The sequence below is a fragment of the Xiphophorus maculatus genome, chromosome 2, assembly GCF_002775205.1.
Source record: "Xiphophorus maculatus strain JP 163 A chromosome 2, X_maculatus-5.0-male, whole genome shotgun sequence".
In the NCBI taxonomy this organism is placed as follows: Eukaryota; Metazoa; Chordata; class Actinopteri; order Cyprinodontiformes; family Poeciliidae; genus Xiphophorus; species Xiphophorus maculatus.
This window is the reverse complement of record NC_036444.1, coordinates 18,987,710-19,004,819: the sequence shown is the minus strand read 5'-3', so window position 1 is coordinate 19,004,819 and position 17,110 is coordinate 18,987,710. Positions and strand designations below refer to the sequence as shown.

Genomic DNA, 17,110 nt, shown 5'->3' with positions numbered 1-17,110 from the left:
TACTCATTAAATGTTTGATATGCCATCTGATTGGGCTAAAACATAGTTAGCCCTCTGTAGATAGCCTGATAAGCTGCACTTAGAAAAAATAAAATTTTTGTATTTTTATATACTATAACAATGCCATTGTAAAGCACAATGTTGTGTTTAAAAGATGAGTCTATAGTGATATGGGAGAGGTAAAATAAATTCTTAAAAAATCGTGCTTTGTTTGTTTGTCAATTTTATTTTATTAATTTATTAGTTGAATTAGAGGCAAAAAAAAAAAAAAAAAAGAACAAGCAAGAGCCAAGCAACTGAAAAGGAGTGCCTTACCGAGATTAAACGAATTTCTCGCGATATCTTAAACGTGAATTTCACACCAAAACAAATCTACTAGCAAGTAGTAGTTGGTGTAGGCGACGATTTTCAGAGGAAAACCCTGGAATTTTTGTCTTCTCCGCATTTGAACTGATGGATTATTTAGCTGTTTAAGTAGCCAGTAGATACGTCAAACTGGAATGTAACTGCAGAAGGTAAATAAAGGATGTTTTTAAGTCTTCTTCATAGTAGCAGCTAGCTAACGTTAGCAGCCTAACGGTTGTGAATGGAAGCTTAGCGCTATTTTAAGCTAGCAAAATAACACAAAGATCCTCTTATCTGCTGTAAGGTTTGTGCAAAATTTGAGGCGAAGTATTTTTTCTTTTATTTTACTCTCATGATAAATTTACATTCAGCGAAAGAACGCCTACATTGTTTTCTATTGGACAACTTTGCGCATAAGAGGGATCCAGGCATGTTAGCGTTAAAGCGGATATACAATTAAAAGGTAAAGGAAAAGTCAAAAAGGACAGATCAAAATGTATTAATATTTTTTTCCTCAATGTGCTGCTTCATATTTAGAAGCAGCTATAAAAGCGAGTTACTTTCCCAGATAAAATGTCAGAGCTCATAGTTTTAACGAAAATAGATAAGACAAAAGTATTTTAGACCATCCAAGTTCGAAAACACATAGTATCATCTATTGGCAAGGAAATATGAGATGATGGCAACAGAAAACAAATTCAGATTTCAGTTCAGGTTGTAATTTTTGTTTTGGTAATATTCACTGTCTTTTTTAAGTTGATCATTTTAATGAAAAGCCTCTATTTCTGGCTTTTTCAGACTAAATCCTTTGACAGACTCTTCGTTTCTTGATGTTTTGCAAAAGTCATAGAAATGATTCTTTGTGACTTTTGAAAGGTTGTCTTTGAGCTTTTCCTGTTTCTAGCCCTTACACTTGATCATATATAGCATATTTTACCTAGTCCACTTGGAAAAGTTTGAAAAATATGCAAGTGGAGGACAACATAAGTTTGAAACCTGCCAATCTATACAAACACTGCTTAATATGGGCCAAAAAAAAGTTGTTTGTGTAATACCAGAATTAGTTGTTTAGACATTTTAGAGCATGTTTTCAATTAAAACAACAAACTATTTTGTGTCTGTTAAAGTGTGTTACTGTGAGCATTTTATCCATCTGTCCAAGAGAAATTAGAGTAAGTAGTTTGTTTTTGTAATGGTCTGCTGTAGCAACCAACTGCTTAAATAATGTTTAACTTTAGAATTGCTTACCTATTTGGTTTGTTAGATATTAAAGGTTAAGGACATTCATCCATCCATTGCCCATATTCACTTATCCATTTAGGCTATCTTCAGCAGTCATTTGACAAGATGACTGCATAGGGATAGACACTGGACAGGTCACCAATCCATTACAGAGCAACATGGAGACAACAGAACAAATAACCATTCACACACACACTCACTCATACCTAAGGGCAGCTAGGATTAATCCAGGGTTCTTCAAATCCAGACGTCTAGGGCCTCCAACTTTTAGGTATGTCTTTGCTTGAACTCCCTTTCAATTTCCCTTCAAATAATGAGGTCATTGGGAGAACTGGGTAATAATGGGGAAATTCAACCATTTGATTCATGCTTGGTGGACTTGGTGGAATCATCGAGGCCTGGATTTGAGAATCCTTGGATTAAACTAATAGTCATGTTATTGGATTGTGGGAGGAAGTCGGAATACCAGGAGAGAATCCACAAGTGCATATGGAGAGCATGCAATCTCTATACTCAGAGGATCCATGCCGAGATTTGTGCTAACCTCCTATCTAACATGCAGCTCTGTTTGAGAAATAATACATTATTTTCAAATTATGACAGGCAAGAACTGGACTAATAATAATACATGTGAATTTATTTGTCAGATATAGCTAAGCTTTCTGTGACCCTGTTAAATGTGCTAACTTTAACAATAATGTTGCCTTTTTTTGTGGGAAATCTTGCAATTATGAAACCTTTTACAAAGTGACCAAATTACTGGCATTTTGTCCTTGTGTGTGCAATTATGCATGTGCACATGGATACATATTTACACAATCATGCATATAGGACAAATGTGTGCTTCCTTGTCATTTTATTTTTTGCCCTCTCATCCTTTCTTCTTTTCGTATCTTTTCTTTCCTCATTTGCTTTGAAAATTGAAGTTTTATCAAAATCTTCTATAAACTCAGAGTGAACTCTTCTATTGTGTATTTGTTAATGTACATAAAGGCGTAAATTCTCTGGAAAGTTTAGTCTAGCATAGTGTAGTTTTATTGAACATGAACAGCTATAACATGAGTATAGCTGTTATACTCAGTGCAATGTGGCTAATTCATTATTTTTGTTGTCAAGCAATAGTACCTCATGCCCTCTTAGCTCTCTAAGCACTGATTTAGCTAAAGTGGTTCTACATGTCGTCAGTTTTTTATTGTATATTTGTGCAGCATTTTAGTTCTTTATCATGACACTTTTCTTATATATAGGAATTTATCGGCTACCTCTTTACGATTATTTAAATACTTTCACATACAACATAGCTCATAATTTATGCTGACCTTCCACATACCTCGTTCGATTAATCAATATTTACACGCAGCTGCAATAAAGCGCCCCAGGAAGACACAGAAGACTCCGAAGCGGCACTTTACAAAGAGTCCGTGAAGGCAGCATCGTTCTGATTCAGTCTAGCACGCGGCCATTCACAGTTTCGGGTCCCTACGGTGACTCTGATTGACCAGCCGGAGCGTCTCCTTCGCCTCGCAGACCTATTTCAAGCGTTTTCCGATCCAGCCGGTGTATTGTTACCAGCCAGTTAAAGTCCGACCTGTCCGCTCTAAACGATGCGGATGAAGTTGGAAAGTAATGAGCGAGGATGCTGAAACTGCTGGCAAGCCCGCTTTGTTCGGAGGAGCGCAAGGCTTTTGTGCCGCTGTCATCCCGCAGCTTGTTCCCTGCTGCTTTGTCTTTTCGTGGCCCGGTGAAAACGACCGGTACGTGCATGCTTTTTTCAAAGCACGGAGTTTAAAAAAAAAAAATTACTATTATTATTATTTAGCTCTGTCATTGCAGGATGTGTTGCCAGCTGTTAGCGGACGGCTCTTTGTTTGTGAATAACTACAGGACCGACCGATGGAGAGAGCCAGCGACCCGAATCCCATCCTCCACGGGACTCTCTTGCTTTCTCTGTTGTACAGCAAGATAGATGATGGATGATTCCATAATGTGACAAATTTAGCTTTGGATCTCTTTGTGAAAATACATTATTTTGTTGTCATTTGCAGTTGAGAAATTGATAAATTCACCCCATTCTGCCACAGAGCAGCCTCTTTGCCTTTGCCGATTGCTGTGTCAGTGTCAGCAGCCCCTAAATAATTGATTGGACCCTCAACCCTCATGACTCTCACCCTTATGCTTTTAATAGACTGCCTGGGCGCTTTACATCTTTGTCTAAGATGTTCTGTCTTTAGATAAGTGTGTGAACTTGCTCTACCTCAATGCATTGCCTTTTAAAGCACCTGACCTAACCTTTTTGAAAAAGAAAACTAAGAGAACCAAAACTGTCACATCTTTTTTTTTAAATTTTACCCAGCAGTAGAAAATTAGAAATAAGATATGTCTTTTTCATTCTGGCCGTTTGAAATCTTGGCTGCTGGAGACACACAATGCTGTGTGAAAGATGAGAAGATCTGCATGCCCTCTGTGGAAAACTGCCTCTTCGGTTCCTTTGTTTCCTCCGTCCTGCTGGTCCTAACTGCAAGATCCTCATGTTTGGTTTGCCTCAATTTAGGATAAAAACGCATTTATAATTCAGAAGTCATCATGTACATCATCACATTCTATCACTTCTCTGTGTCAGTGATAAAAATGATGCAAGAAAAGGTGCACTTTTCATTATTATTCTCCTTTCAGAGGCCTTACCTGCATGGATTATAGCACACGCTGAGGTGCCTACATGTTTTTGTGCTCAATCTTTCCATTTTCTTTTTCACGTTTACCCTTGTCTTCAAGGACAAGCCGAAAAAGAACGCACTATCTTGTTTTTTTTTTTCTCTTGCCCAAGATTAAATGCTGCCATTGTGAGTAGAATTTGGCACCATGACGTTGGACTTTTTTTTAAAAAATGTCCAACGTCATGGTGCCAAATTCTACTCATGCTCAACAGTAGTATTTGTGGCTTATTTTGTCGAAAGCACTGAAAAGGAATGTGGTGAAGTGAATAAAACTCTGTGTCTTGGACTGCATAGCAGCAGTGCGTTGTCTCTACGCCGAATTGTGGGGCTTTTATTTTGTGATCAGCTTGCTGATCTTGCTTCATCACAGTTTTTCCTGTTACTGTTGTCTGCGTCTGCTCACCCAGACAGTTAACCAATTAGCCTCTCGATCAATCTGGTATCCAGCGCTCAGATGGTCCTCGCAGCAGCAGCAGCATCCCAGCCATCCAGCGCAATTAGAAATTCCACAATATCCAGGAAGCATTTTTCTGTTACTTAACTAGCCTTTCAGGCTCAGTTGAAACATTCAGGCGCTGCTTAATTAGTTGGAATAACATGAAAATATTTCTTTTATATAATAAATTATTAACAAACAAAAAAATTGTAACCTACTGATAACTTTAAAGCATTTATTTCTGGTAATTTTAGTGATTGTGGTTAATAAATAAACCCCCCAAATTTACTGCATCCATGTACTCTACAGTATATGAACTTGGTGATAATTTTTTTTTCTCTCTCAGATTTTTCTTCTCTGTTGTACAGCAAGATAGATGATGTATGATTCCATAATGTGACAAATTTTGCTTTGGATTTCTTTGCGAAAACACATTATTTTTGTTGTTGTTTGCAGTTGAGAAATTGAGAAATTCACCCCCATTCTGCCACAGAGCAGCCAGTGTGTTCCTAACCACTCCACACTATGATTATCCTACCACAATTTCTTCCTTCCACTAAACTTTGTATTAATATGCTTGCATACAGCACTCTATAAACAGCTAACGTCTTTTGACTACTGTTAAATCTACAATCTCAATATTGATTAGATCATCAGACATACCTTAACATTTCTGGGATTAAAAGCCCATGTTTTGGTCTCATGTTGTATTCAGATTTTTACCTAAATTTGAACTTTTCCTTTGCTATAAGTGCTAATAAAAAAGCGCTTATTGCTAATATAGCTCTAATTTAACATAAATGAGTGCTTGAAAAATATCACTTTGTTTATTTTTGTGTTTCACTTTTGGAAGTGAATTACTAAAACTAATGTTTAAAGAATAGTCTGGTTTGTTGAGAAACACCTGACAATGGCTAAAGTTGAAGCAAACTTCTGTTTCTTATGCAGCTACTGAACATCTTGCATGTTGAGAAGTTCTATTTTTCTTTACTGCGCATAATGCGTGATATTTTGGTAATTACAAAGGTCCGTTTATTTAATACAAAGCTATTCACAAGTAAAGTAGGAGAGTTCTGGTTCATTATGCCCCACACCTCACGCTGTGTCCATTTGTCGTCTCTCCGGTTTTCCAGTAGATAGTCATCATATTTCATTGCAGCTCTTCCCATGAGAGCCAGCGTCTCTTCATTACTGAGACCTGAATGTGTTTCTGCTGTAAAAGCCCTGTGCTGCTGATTAAATTGTCAGCTACACTGTTGCACAGATGCTGAACAGGATACACTAATTAGCACAAACGCAGGAAAGTAGTTTATTATAACAAGATGATTATATAAATGTTTTGCATCAGAGTACACCTCCTTGTACGGTTGCTGTTTAATAGCGACATGTTTGGTTTTACTATGAGACGACAGATTACAAACTAACATCTGGTAAATGTAACAAATATTGTATTAAAATGGTAATTGTATACAAATTGCATTTGTTGGACATGCTGTGTTAAATTGGAGCTGCACTGTTTAGTCATTCAATGAGTCCTCAGAAAATCAATTTTTAACTGTGCTCACATTGACATTTTTTGGTGATGGTATTTTGCAAATTGACATTTTCAGCCTCCATTATGTGAGGATTTTGTGTCCATTTTAGCTTGTTTCTCTTTCTCTAAATGATTTGTCTTTAGAATGATGGTTTTGCACAACAAAATATTTCAGAATAACTATAGAGAGGATACTGCATGTGCAGTGAGCCCCCTTGAATAAAATAACTGAGAGTATTTGGACACAAATCATTGTAGAACAAGCGCCACTTGTGATTTGTGAAGCTGTGCGTATAGTGACCAATCATAGCGTAAAAACAACCTAGTGTTTAAGTCTGAGAGCTAGAAACAATTTTAAACTGACAGTTTCATCGCACTATTTACTAATATTGCAAGATTTTTTGTCAGTGTCATTCAGCTCTAACAGGGATCTTCTGTTTGTGTACTCTTTCTCCCCACAAGTGAGCAGTGTGGTTTGTCTGGGTCGGACTGCGGCCGCCGGTTGCAGTGCCATCAGGTCAGGACCATGAGTCTGTACGGGGCCGGTGCCAGCGGCGGGGGGATCAGCGGGGCTGCCGGTGGATCCCGGGAACGGGGATTGGGAGGAGCAGAACATTATAGGGAACAGCGACGACGCTCCAGTGATCGCTCACGGGACTCGTCGCACGAGAGAGGGGAGAGCCAGCTCACGCCATGCATCAGGAATATTACTTCTCCAACACGGCAACATGGTAAAAAGGAAACAAAAACCCTGAAATACCGTAGAATACTTAAAAATAAGTGGCTTTTCCATCATTATTGATCCGTTTTTCTCCCACAGATCGCGAACGCGGTGACGGAGGCTCCTCCTCCAGATCATCCAGCCCACGTCCTCCCAGAGTTTCTCATTCTTATCCACATATAGGAGGAGCTCTGATTGGGGCACACATACCACGGCCCCTAGGCCGCTCTGGGGTAGACCACCACGCCAAAATTTTAGGCCCAGGATCCTGCGACATGATCGTGTATGACCTTGGTGGCAAAGAGCATCGAAGTGGGCTGCGACCAGGGGAGAGAGTCACGCTCATTGTGGACAATACAAGATTTGTGGTGGATCCTGCTATCTTTATAGCTCAACCCAACACCATGCTGGGCAGGTGATGACCACAAGACGAGTGCAATAATCTGTGTGATGAGTGAAGTCAGAAAAGGGTTGCTAAACAAAGATGATGGTCAATTAAGAAATGCAATACAAGCACACTTTTATTTCTTTTGTTTGGTAATTGTCAATTTGAGCTCATCATATTTAAAAATCTTAATATTTAGTTGTCTTTTCTGAGTATACGAATGAGAGAGATTTCATTCCGATTTTTTTTCCCCCCTCATACTGGTGTTTTATGAACGAAGCTCGTACTCTATTTGAATCAGCTCTGTGCTTTCAGGATGTTTGGTTCCTGTCGGGACAACAATTTCACTCGGCCCAATGAGAAAGGGGAGTTTGAGGTGGCAGATGGCATCAGCTCCACTGTGTTCCGCGCCATCCTGGTGAGATTTTATACAGAATGTTCTGCTTTTTCTGCCTTACTTTCTGTTTTCCACTTTTCTCCTGCGTTTCCTCACTTTCCTTTCTTTCTTGTCCTCTACTGTGTTCCTTTCTTCTATCATGTTTTCTTTCCCATTAAGTCGTCTCCTTCTCCCTCTGTCCAGTTGTCTTTATTTCCTGCCTTTGTCCCTTTTCTTGCTCCAGTTAACCTAAAGATATCCCAACTTTTATGTATTTTCTTGTTTTCCCTGGGGGGGGAAATGAGTTCCAGCTCATTCTGCTGGATAGCCTCTGATGTTTTATTCACGTACATTATATCTCTCCGTACATCCGTTCATTCCTTCTACCCAGCATCACTTCTTTCTTTTATAATGGTCAGTATAAAAATATATTTTGTGTTAAAAGCCTCTTAGAGATGGACTTATGTAACTGTTGATAGATCAGATTATTTATTTTTCATAGTTTATTCACAGAAATGTCTAATTTTAGACTTGTAGGAAGATCTGGTTGGGAACTGGCTGCAAGACGATCTCCTTTTCTTGGAAATAATATCTGAAAACATGCAGTCTGTGATAGCTGTTCACTTCTTTTGAAGTACCATGACTTTTTTTTGTCTTTTGCCAAAAAGTATCAGATGAATTAAGTGAAGTGGTCATTTCTAATTCCAGAAAACAAATGTTAACATACAGAGATACCCAGAGCACATATTCAGTGCAAGTTTAATGCGAGTTAAAAAAAAATTATTTTCTTAAATCCTTTTTTCAGGGAAAAATAAAGTCCATATCAGTCTGGTCCTATGTTGAAAATGAATTGTCCTATAAACCTAATAACTGATTGTGCCACCTTTGGCAACAACCATCTAGTATTTACGATAAGTGGCAATATCTCTGTTACTTTTGCTGCCCAGAAATGAAAATTTATTATTTTGTTTGTAGCATTGTTTTAATTCAGCCATATTGGAGGGGTTTTGAGCACATTTGCCAAGGCATCACAGTTAGATGTAAGTAACTCCAAGACCTTAATTTTGTCCCTTTCAAACAAACAGAAGTGGACCAGAAGTCTTGGTGTGCATCAGACCTTGTCTTGCTAGCATTAATGTTGGGACTAACACTAGGGTTGGAGTTAGGATTAGGGATAACCACAGGGTTAGGGTTAGCTCTAACCCTAGCCATCAGTTCATGACCTTAAGCACTCTTGGTGGAAGTAGTGCTAAGACCTGGGTCTGCTTTGCAGCTTTAGGACTGGATGACTTGCTGTAGCTGATGAAACCATGAATTCTGCTTTTTAGGATTAGAGCTAGCTTGTATGAATCTGATGGTTTCATCAGTAAGCAAGTCATCCATTCCTGAAGCAGCAAAGCATCCCCAGGTCTTAACACTACTACCAGAATTTGTGACTGACTGTATGTTAGTTTTAGTCCAAATGTAATTAGATACATGCCTTCCACAAAGGCGTCATCCAATCTACCGAATATTTTCAAATGGTTAGTATTGTTTCTTCTTTCTGTCCCAAATATACTATTTTTGTCTGGTCTTCCTGGTGTCTTTTTCTTGCGGCTGCAGCAGCAAACAAAGCTAATTGGTTCATGTCCATCATTATGAATGAACATAGAACACATCTGTCAAAAAAATGCATCACAAAGAGGCATAAAATAGAAAGCCACTTAAAAAGAAAAGTTTGTCCTCAATCATTTCTGGTTGCACATTTGATTTAAGATTCACTCATCTCTCTCACATTAGTATACCTCAGTACGACACAAACCATGTGTTTTACCAGAATTCAAATTCTGGTGAAGTTGAATTATTCAACCCTGCAACTGTATGACCCTGCGACGCGGTCGTATATTCTGAGATGGAGCTGAGGACAAGTGCTGAAAATATACAGTTTTTGTCCAGCATGGGCAAATAGGAATGAGTCAATTCTGTCAAAGTCGGGACAGAATTGTCAGGATGGAGTATTTTTTAATAATTACATTTTTGGTATTGACTATATCTTACAAAGCTGTGACTTTGTCCCAACTTCAGAAATTATTTAAAGGCTGGTCATTTCAGCATATGACAACTTCAGACTTCAGATTGATTATTTCAACAACCCTACAGCCTGCTTCATGTTGCTAAACAGGTTCTCCTTCAACAAATGGAGAATACTAACAGAGCTGTTAGTAATGGTAGACACATATGCACATGGATTGTGTCCTGCGGTGACATGGAGAAACAAAGACATTGACTTCCTTTCCTTTCTTTTCCCATGATGCCACACACAGATGGTGTGTTTGAGTTGTTGAACGTAGCAGAATCATACAAAGCCATGACCTTGTCCCAACTTCAGAAATTGTTTAAAGGCTGATCATCTCAGCATATGAGAGGCAGAAACGAAAAAATAATATTTATCTTCTGTAATTATTTTGGCATTTAGCGGACAGAAGTAAATTCAGTGATCCTTGTTCAGCTAAAACTAAAAAGGTTTTGTCCAATTTGTTGTCAGATGGTGAGGGGCAAGGTTTATTTTTTGTATGATATATGTAAGTATTTGGTTTAGCTGTGAGTCTTTAGACTTTAAGGAAAATCATGAGGCACATTCAAGTGAGTGAGGCAGAGCAGGAAGTGGGTTGTGCCAGAGCTTTGTGTCCTGTTTGCCCGGAGCGTCTCCTCTGGTTTCCATCAGTAGAAACTCCTGGGAGATTCTCACTGGGAGCAGGAAGGGCATAGTGACATCAGCAGCTTTTGCTTTCATCATCCCCCCCCCCCCCTTTTTTTGCTCTCTTTAGCCCTCCTCTCTCTGTGACGTTGCTTTTTTTTATCACTTGCTCTCCATCCCCCCCTCTTATCTCTCCCTCCGTCCTCTTCTCTCTCTGCGAGGCAGCATTAATAATGGCGTCTTGTTTTCCCTCCTCTGCTCGAGTGCGCGCATGACCGTTCTCCTCACTGTGTGTCATTATTTCTCCGTGCGCATGCTTGCGCTGGTGAAAATGGCAGGATTACTACAAGTCGGGGATAATCCGCTGCCCTGACGGCGTTTCCATTCCTGAGCTCAGAGAGGCATGTGACTACCTCTGCATCTCCTTCAACTACAGCACCATCAAGTGCAGAGATCTCAGTGAGTACACCAACTCCTCATCCTGCTCAGATATTTCCTTGTGTGTGTAACGCTGCAGGGTAATGTAGTTTCTGTTTTTGTCCGTGCGCAGACTTCGGTGAGTCTCTTGATCCTTTTGTAGTTGTCATATCCTTGGGTTAAAATAGAACTTGTTTGATTTTCTGTGTCTGACCCGGATATCATGAGATTAATCATGAATTTACTATGAGATTTATATTTCTATGTCTATATTTAGTGTCTGATGTTGTGAACGTGTGAAATTCCTTGCTTGTGTGTACAAAGTTGGGCAAAAAAAGCTGATTGATCTTAAAGTATCAAAGATGAGCATGCGGAACAGGAAATGAAAAGTCAAAACAAATCTGTGTTTGCTTAATTGCTGTCTGCTTGCATGCACATTTGCTGCAGCTGCAGCATCCCACATGTACATGGAGATGTCGGTGGGATATTTTGGTTGAGAACGTGCTCGTCAGTGGCGCTTGTTTGTGTGCGAGTACGTGGGAGGAGCAGCTTCAGCGCTCTGCTGCTGTTTGCGCCTCTAAGTAGGCCATGATTAGCTGTGAGATTTACTGCTTATGTGGGCCAAAAAAAAAAAAAAAAAGCAAAGCAATCCATCCCCAATAGAGAATATTTTTAAAATTAGTTTTGGTTGTGCAGTGTGATCATACTCTATGTTATTGACATCAGTTTCTGATCTGAATATTCACACCGAGACTTTCTCAGAAAACTTCTGCTTTTGTTTTTTAAAGATATTCAATGCTTACAACGAAATGTAGAAGTAGAAAGAAAAAGGAAAAAAGACAGGATGTTCTGAATGTTAAAATGGACACAGTCACATTCAAGCAGATTTTATTTGGGTCAAAACTGCAATCCTTCCAGAAGGTTCCGGTGGTTAGCAGATCCTCTCTGAAGATTTTCTAACAGTGGATTTTTTTGTTTGTTTTTACAGTGAACCTTAAATCACAGCTGGTGCTTAGATTGAACTCGTGAAACATTAGGAAGCGCTTTATAAACAGTTAGAAAGGTTAGTTATATAATGTCTCTTCATTAACAGACAAGATGTAACTGTCTTTTAATGACAAACAGTAGTTTAAAGCAGCACTTTCTTTAAACTGCTGCTATTTTATGGTCAGTAAATTATTTTTTGTCAAATTGCTTCTGGTATATTTGTTTTTCCAACTACATAAATATACATATAAGTTGTCTTGTCCAGAAAGCCTTTTTTTGGGAACATGGATAATTTATAGTTTCAAGTCACTTAAACAGTCAAAATAAGGATGTGCAAGAACTTTAACAGAATGATAATATTTGATTGGCTTGCTGTTCTTTTTTTTCTCAGAGCGATTGTCTGTAAATCTGTTTATATATCAATCATAAAAATAATATTATGATGTAACCAAATTTTCATCCTTATTGCTGATCATCATCTTATGTTTTTTTTTAATGGCACTAAAAAACAAATGAATTTTTGAATGTTTTTTATTTCTTGAAAGTTGCATCAGTTACTTTTGCTTCAAAGTCCAAAGTGTTTAGTTTCCATCAATGCTTCTGCTAAAGTCTTCACAGAAGTCCTAAACGACTACAGGAAAACATCCAAGCAGTACTTTTAAATAAACAGGAATGCACACAAAACAGACCCAAATGAAACAAAAAAAAAAATCCTACTTTTCTAAATATAAACAAATATATTTAACAAAAAAAAAAAAACCCTAAAAGATGCAGTCATATTACTGTCACACAGTTTGATATAATGTGATCCTGTGGGTGTGTTTTAGCTGCTTGTTAAAGGATAATCTAATAAACGTGGCTTTGCTCCGCCCAGGCGCCCTGATGCACGAGCTGTCCAACGACGGAGCGCGGTGTCAGTTCGAGTGTTACCTGGAGGAGATGGTGCTGCCGCTGATGGTCGCCAGCGCCCAGAGCGGGGAGAGGGAGTGCCACGTGGTGGTGCTGACCGACGACGACGTGGTGGACTGGGATGAGGAGTACCCACCTCAGATGGGAGAGGAGTACTCTCAGAGTAAGATATAGCCGCCATATTGTTACTGCCGGCTGTCAGAAGGATCTGTTAGAGGTCACACTCTAATTACAGAAGACATGATGAGGAGGAGAAAACCAGGTTACTGTGACACGAGAGCTTTCTGCTGTCAAAAAAAAAAAACCGTCAGATATGAATCGATACTAAACATAAAGATATTACAAAATGCTTTCTTGAAAATAAAGTGGAATGTGTAAAAACAAAATGACTCTAAAGAACAAGTTCTAAAATTAAGTAGTGTGTCAGCAAACCGGTTCCTATCATAATCCAATGATTGCCTTGCTTTTCTGCTTCAGGGAACAGAGCAATCACCGTCGGACTGTGTTTGGTTTGAAGAAAAGATTGATGCAGATTTTATTTTTACTAAAGGAAATTTTTATATTTGGATGTATTGCCTGTAAATTTAGTCGGTGCTTGCGTGGCATAGTGTTCCAAGCTATGGGACTAAGGAATGTGGGGGGAAAAAAGATCAGAGTGCCACAGATAATTTGCCCTTAAGTACTAAAACTAAATCCGATGTTTGCATTTCAGCTCCAGCATTGAGCAGCACGGTTAAAGGCATGTCCTACCAGCAGAGATTGACCTGCTGCTGAGATTACTCCCCAACAAATAAAGAAATGCCATTGCTGTTTTTATGTTTAATCTATGCAGTCACAGACACATCAAGTGACACATTTTGAAGTTTTAGCTCTGTACTTTAAAGTGATGAGTGTTAAATCCTGCTGATTTAATAATGTCGTCCATTCTCTCTACAGTTATCTACAGCACCAAACTCTATCGTTTCTTCAAATACATCGAGAACAGAGACGTGGCCAAATCTGTGCTGAAGGACAGAGGACTGAAAAAAATCCGCCTGGGAATCGAAGGTAATTTACTTTTATGGGAAAACCTTTTTCTGAAATCACTGTTTTGGTATAGTTTAATGACTTTTAAACTAATAGTGTACTACTGGTGGAGATCACTGTGCACCATCTGTAGCTGAACATGTTCTTCAAAGTCTAGATTGTTTTATTAGTACTTAAACCTCGGATGACCAAACGGATCACTGCTATTTTTATCTTTCCTCCAGATGAATATCAATATAATAATAGCTAAAAGTTAGTTGGGATGTGCCATTAACAGTAATGCACATTGGTCAGTATTCCATACAAAATTCAATACATTTCTCAAGTCTTGCAAAAACGCTAGATCTATCAGACTATGTTTTGATCTAAGCCATCAGCTGTGGCTGCTGGCTGTATTCATACTCATTTCACCTGCTTGTATTTATGTTCTCGTTCTGTCGGTCGCCAACACGGCTAGTGACCATAGATGAGGGCAGGAACGTAGATGAACGTTAAGCCGACAGACCGGCACAACGCTCACACCACTGCAGACAGCTCAACAAGCCATTTCCACCAGCCCTTTTTTTCTTTCATTTGTGAACAAGACCCTGAGATACTTAAACTCCTCCACTTGGGGCAGGATCAAGTGGAGGAAAATCCAAGAAGCTCAACTGGTGTATAGAATTTTTTCAACATGTTGAACCTCTGCAGCAGTTGATTTAACTTTGCTTCATTCCTCACCAGGATACCCAACGTATAAGGAGAAGGTGAAGCGACGTCCCGGGGGTCGCCCCGAGGTCATCTACAACTACGTGCAGCGTCCCTTCATCCGCATGTCCTGGGAGAAAGAGGAAGGGAAGAGTCGCCACGTGGACTTCCAGTGCGTCAAGTCAAAGTCCACCACCAACCTGGCGGCGGCCGCAGCCGACATCCCTCAGGACCAGCTGGTGGTCATGCACCCTCCTGGCCCGCAGGTGGACGAGCTGGACACGCTGCCCCCTCTGGCCAACGAGCCTCACCAGCCGGCGATGGGACAGGCGCCGGAGAACCACCCAGGAGCCCAGCTGTACGAGGGCCCGCACCAGCAGGAACACCAGAGCCAGCCCCGCACCAACCAGCAGCCACACAGCAGCAGCGGTCACTGTCAGCCGACGTACCACTATGACCCGGACCCCGACAATCCGTCCCCCTCAGCGTGACACCGCCCGCTCCCACACAGCCACGTTCACTACAAGTGCTTTCGTCACACAGCTGCAGCCAGCGCTGAAGGTTCGACTGGAACCAGGTTATCCTGACTGCCGGGTGCACAGTGCAAGTTTTCAAAAATAAAAGCACCTCTTAATGTGAACACAGACTCCCATTCCTCTTCTTTCTGCTGAGAGGCAAACCACCACTTTGCCTTCTGCTGCGACACATCACCCAAATCAAGCCGAACTCTGGAGCTCATCAGCAGACGCCCTCTCTAGGTCTCTGCTGTTTATCCGACCAAAGGAGCGGCGGCGTGTTAACGCGAAGAGACTATAGAGGATCGTTTTACGTTTTATCAGCGCGGGACCTCTGAGTGGTCGTCACTGCACCTGATTGGTTCATTTGTTTTCAGTGCCTCATCATAGTTTATTTAATATTAGATGTGAAGATTCCTTTTCTCCTAAATAGTTAAAAGCCTTTATAAATCCTGTTTTACAGTGACGAGGTTCCACTCCTGTTTACGGTTTGTTATTTTGAAACTCTGCACAGATTTATTGTCACTGCTGTGGGCACACAAGATGTCAGAAAAGATGTTGTACATTTTCTAAATAAACTGGATTCACAAACTTCCGGAAATGTTGATTTAAATTGTTTTTGACCTCAGAGTGCAAACAGAAGACTCTAGAAGGTAATTACAATTTTTTTAAGGACTAAAAGCAATAGGAACTGAAAGTTTATAGATTAAAGTGCAAGAGTAGGTTTCAGAACATAAGTAGCTATTATAAATTTTAAGATAAACTTTAAAGAGGTCAGCATGTCTTTTGACTCATCAGCAAGACACGCTCACTACACTATCTGGAAATTGATTCAGTTCCTTTTAGAGATCCGCAAAAAGAGGATGGACATTTATTCCCAATCTTTGTTCCCGAGGCTATTCTCTAAAACTGTTTATAAACTCCAAAAGATGTGAAACAAGTAACCCAAGTTAGGCCAGATGTCAAAAAATAAACATATAGAAAAAAATTGGCTTTTAAAACATAAACAAATTAAAATCCAACTAAATTAAAACAATGAGTTTGGAAATACAAACATTTCTCCATTTTCTTCCTTTTATCTATAACTTTTCAAACAATGACTGTAGCTTAATTTGTGAAAAATCTTTGTCCAAGCAGTTTCAAATTACATTTTGCCTAAAGAAAAGGATCAAAACCTAATTTTTACCTCAACTTGAGAGGACTTTCTAAAACATCTCCACCAAAAGGTGCAAAGAGGCAGGTCGATTTTAAAAAGAAGCTAAGCAAACAATGTTTTAGTCCAGTTACTGGATTAACCCTCTGATGCTTGACATATTGACACACACACACACACATAAATAATACACATGGACAATGAAGTATAGGTGGTAATGTTAACTAGCTTGGTTAGATAACTAGTATTAGCTAACTTCAAAGAAGGCCAATATGTTGATTCGTGACAATAATGCTGTCACAACACTGATGATCAACACACACACACACATTTGTGAGGTAAAAATAAAGATAATATTTATGTGTAAAAGTTCTTGCTGTGTAAGATATTATTATTCAGGAGTAACACTTTGGATTCTGTGTATGGTTCACGTAAAATGTGTTCCTGACAGACAGTTGGTAAGAAACAAAGATTCCCATTAAATTCCATAGGAAATGAATGCGTGTCATTTTGGACTCACTTATGGAAGAAAAGTAGTTAAAACATAATATTAAAAACATGCTATTTCTTAAAATGTGCAAAAGGTAAATTAAAATTTTTAATTGCATGATATCAATAACATGTTTGTTGAGGAACACCTGGAATATGAAGTGATGAAAACCTTTAATTACAAAGATATTGCAAAGAGATGACCTCACCGGGTCCAAAAGGACCCACTTGTGCATCAGAGGGTTAATAAAGTGTGATGTCAGGATAAGCAGCCAACATTACTCCACTTTAAAACAGCAGCTCATCCTGATGTTCAAACCCCCAAAATCTGACCTGAAATTTTAAAACCGACGGTCTTCATTCTCGTCTTGCCGTTGAATATAGATGCTGAAACAATTTCAAGTCGGAGTTTGATTTGGCAGAAGATAAAAAGGAATGCAGAAAACTGGGAACAACCTGCTGAGGAAATGTAAATCTGCCAATTAAATATGCATAAA

General features: G+C 39.3%; 1 protein-coding gene across 2 annotated transcripts; it reads left to right on the top strand.

Annotated features, from left to right (window-relative positions):
• The first annotated feature begins 348 nt into the window (after positions 1 to 348).
• LOC102224133 (BTB/POZ domain-containing protein 10-like) lies at positions 349 to 15,566 on the top strand. 2 transcript variants are annotated; one of them, XM_023350862.1, is made up of 8 exons: positions 349 to 515; positions 6,734 to 7,002; positions 7,092 to 7,407; positions 7,693 to 7,795; positions 10,769 to 10,889; positions 12,709 to 12,906; positions 13,680 to 13,790; positions 14,493 to 15,566. In XM_023350862.1, the coding sequence occupies exons 2-8, from the start codon at positions 6,798 to 6,800 to the stop codon at positions 14,945 to 14,947; spliced, it is 1,509 nt and encodes a 502-aa protein (XP_023206630.1). In that variant the 5' UTR covers positions 349 to 515; positions 6,734 to 6,797; the 3' UTR covers positions 14,948 to 15,566. The 2 variants fall into 2 exon arrangements, with proteins under 2 accessions (XP_023206630.1, XP_005796418.2); XM_005796361.3 differs by lacking the exon at positions 349 to 515 and adding an exon at positions 3,045 to 3,341.
• The last annotated feature ends 1,544 nt before the right edge of the window (positions 15,567 to 17,110 follow it).

What these genes read in the sequence shown, in the direction of transcription:
- LOC102224133 (XM_005796361.3), top strand. Translation starts at nt 3,214, where the DNA reads ATGAGCGAGGATGCTGAAACTGCTGGCAAGCCCGCTTTGTTCGGAGGA. An exon ending in TGGCCCGGTGAAAACGACCG is followed by an intron (nt 3,342 to 6,733) that starts GTACGTGCATGC and finishes TCTCCCCACAAG; the next exon opens with TGAGCAGTGTGGTTTGTCTG. An exon ending in GGGAGAGGAGTACTCTCAGA is followed by an intron (nt 12,907 to 13,679) that starts GTAAGATATAGC and finishes TTCTCTCTACAG; the next exon opens with TTATCTACAGCACCAAACTC.